This window comes from Borostomias antarcticus (assembly GCF_949987555.1).
Source record: "Borostomias antarcticus genome assembly, chromosome: 21".
Lineage (NCBI taxonomy): Eukaryota > Metazoa > Chordata > Actinopteri > Stomiiformes > Stomiidae > Borostomias > Borostomias antarcticus.
Genome location: NC_140254.1, coordinates 13,460,516 through 13,463,174, shown reverse-complemented (window position 1 = coordinate 13,463,174; position 2,659 = coordinate 13,460,516). Strand labels below are relative to the sequence as shown.

The 2,659-nt window shown below is 49.5% G+C and overlaps 1 protein-coding gene across 1 annotated transcript in view; it reads right to left on the bottom strand.

Annotated features, from left to right (window-relative positions):
* Positions 1 to 476: 476 nt before the first annotated feature.
* Positions 477 to 2,659, bottom strand: part of LOC311322831 (CYFIP-related Rac1 interactor B-like) — a 4,521-nt gene continuing 2,338 nt past the window's right edge. The window contains exons 3-6 of the mRNA XM_084454949.1: positions 2,021 to 2,100; positions 1,206 to 1,332; positions 868 to 938; positions 477 to 591 (exon numbers count right to left, since the gene is read on the bottom strand). Of these exons, the coding sequence (XP_084311075.1) occupies positions 528 to 591; positions 868 to 938; positions 1,206 to 1,332; positions 2,021 to 2,100 (342 nt within the window). The 3' untranslated portion in view covers positions 477 to 527. The remainder of the gene's footprint in view (positions 592 to 867; positions 939 to 1,205; positions 1,333 to 2,020; positions 2,101 to 2,659) is intronic.

The following is a 2,659-nucleotide window of genomic DNA, read 5'->3' as shown; positions in this document are numbered from 1 at the left end:
AGCATTGGTTTGGAACCAGGTCCCTCTGTTGGATCTATACAGTTCTTCAGTTGAGAGACAGAAATGTTTTTTTTGTTTTTTTACGTGAGTGCAAAAATATTCTTCAGAGTTTTGGAATATGAACCTATTTTGTTAAGTACTATAATTGGTTCTGACCATAGAATGTGTATCATAGCGCCTCTCTAGTTTCATCTGCTTGTTCGTTGTTGTGGTGTTGCACTTCTTTATTACATATTTCTATATTTTCTCTTCAGTTTTTTTTTTCTTTACAAAATGAGAGACAGAATGATGGACAGCTGACAATATATATATATACTTTCCCCCTCTTTTTATCAGGCTTTTTGGACCCAGAGAGGAGCGTTTTGCTTTTCGTTCGTTGTAAACAAAACAGGTTTCTGGGGTCAGCCACCTGCGTTTGCTCCCCCCCCACCCCCCCCACACACACACCCCGTCCTCTTCTCCTCCTCCCTGCTGTGCTCTCTCTCTCTCTCTCTCTCTCTCTCTCTCTCTCTCCGCTCCTCTCCCCCTCATTGCAGGAGGGCCCTGATTTGTTTGGAGGTGCTGTCGTCGTTTAGATGTCGTGTCGTATACCTGGGGAGGAGGAGAGGGGGAGAACAGGAGGCGTAATGATGAGGAGAGGGAGAGGGAGAGGGAGGGGAGAGGAGGAGAGGGAGAGAGAGGGGGAGGGGCGTAAGAGGGAGTTAGAAGAAAGAGAAGCAGACATGATACGTCCACTCTCATCTCAGCATGGGTGGAGGGGTTGTTTCATCATACAGTTTAAAAGACCGCCCCTCCCCCCTTCTCCTATTGGGAATCTCATGACACACACACACACACACACACACACACACACACACAGAGTCTCACCTCAGCGCGTTCAGTAGCCCCTCCACGCTGTTGGACGGCTGCTCTTTGAGCACCTTGATGCAGCCCTTCATCTGCGAAGAACAAAGCACAGCTGAACACAAAGGTCGCAAACCGTGTGTGTGTGTGTGTGTGTGTGTGTGTTTGTGTGTGTGTGTGTGTGTGTTTTATATGCCTGTGTGAGTGTTGGCAAATACACTGAATAAATACACATGAGCAAGGTTTGGTTTGGATGGTGTCCAAATCAGTTGAGTCTCTTGATATGTATCTCAACCTCAACTGTCAATTTTATTTGGAGATCTAAATAAAGTTTTTAAAATGTGTGTGCGCGGCCGCCTTACGTCGATTTTGGAGGTCTTGGCGAAGGCCCCCACGGGGTGGACGTGGTCATAGAGGATGATGACGCCCACCATCACCCTCATACAGAACAGCATGGTGTCTGTGTTAGTGAACCGACACCTGTACTCACTAGGTGGGGAGGAGGGAGGGGGAGGAGAGGAGGGGGAGGAGAGGGAGGGAGGAGAGGAAGGGAGGAGAGGAAGGGAGGAGAGGGAGGGAGGAGAGGAGGAGAGGAGAGGAGGGGGAGGGGAGGAGGAGGAGAATGAGAAAGGAGGGGTGGGAAGAGAGGAGATGAGGGAGAGAGGAAGGGAGAGAGAGGAGATGAGGGGAGTGGAGTGAGGAGGAAGGGAGAGGATGGAGAGCGGGAGAAAGAAAGGAGGGAGGGAGAGGGGAAGAAAGAGAAGGAACGGAGAAAGAGAGAAGGGAGGGAGGGAGAGAGAGGAGAAGAGGGAGAGAGGAGGGATAGAGGAGAGAGGAAGAAAGAAGGGAGGGAGAGAGAGCAAAAGAGGTCATGAGTATGGAAGGTCCTCCATTGTCCACATGCTTCTAAAGAGACATTAACCAGATTCCAAATCTGTGACCTTCGGAGGACAGAGGAGGAGAGACAAAGAAAGAAGCAGTGAGAGAGAGAGACGGAGTGAGAGAGAGATGGAGTGAGGGAGAGAGATGGAGTGAGAGAGAGAGAGAGAGCGACAAAGTGAGAGAGAGTGAGAGAGAGAGACAGATTGAGAGAGAGACGGAGTGAGAGAGAGACGGAGTGAGAGAGAGACAGTGAGAGAGAGACGGAGTGAGAGAGAGAGATGGAGGGGTTACTCACGGGGTCTCCAGCATGACGCGGCAGACACAGGCCATGGTGCTCAGACAGTCTGTGGTGTCCTCTATAGGCAAGGTCTTATTCTGAAACACACACACACACACACACAGACAAGACCATCAGTCTTTTCATTGCACTGCACTTTTCCTCTCCTCCTCTCCTGTCCTCTCTCCTCCTCTCACCTTCTCTCCTCTCCCCCTTATTTCATTTATGACTACATACATCACTCATCATTAACAGCGGGAGAGGGGGGAACCTTGTTTTCACTCTCAAGAAAGAGAGAGGGAAGGGTAGCAAAATGAAGTATTGAGACACACCCCTAAGAGAGTCCCCTGATCAAAGCAAGCAGCCATAGCTTAGAGATGCTTCATACTGGGGTGCTAACTAGAGCAGTGCTGTTGCTGCAAGCTATAGGGTAATGGATGTTTGCTAGTAATAAAGGCTAGAACTGACGCCTGTCTGTCAGGCTGCTTTGATGTCTGTGATCTTCCCACATATCCAGAAGGAAGGACAAACTGGGTCCTGTGTCCTTAGTACTGTACTAATTGAAATCTCACCAATGCGGTGAACAAGGAGTGCCTGATTTAACCACAAGGGGGGGACAAAGCACATTTGCTAGCTTCATTGTGGAGGAGGTCAGGG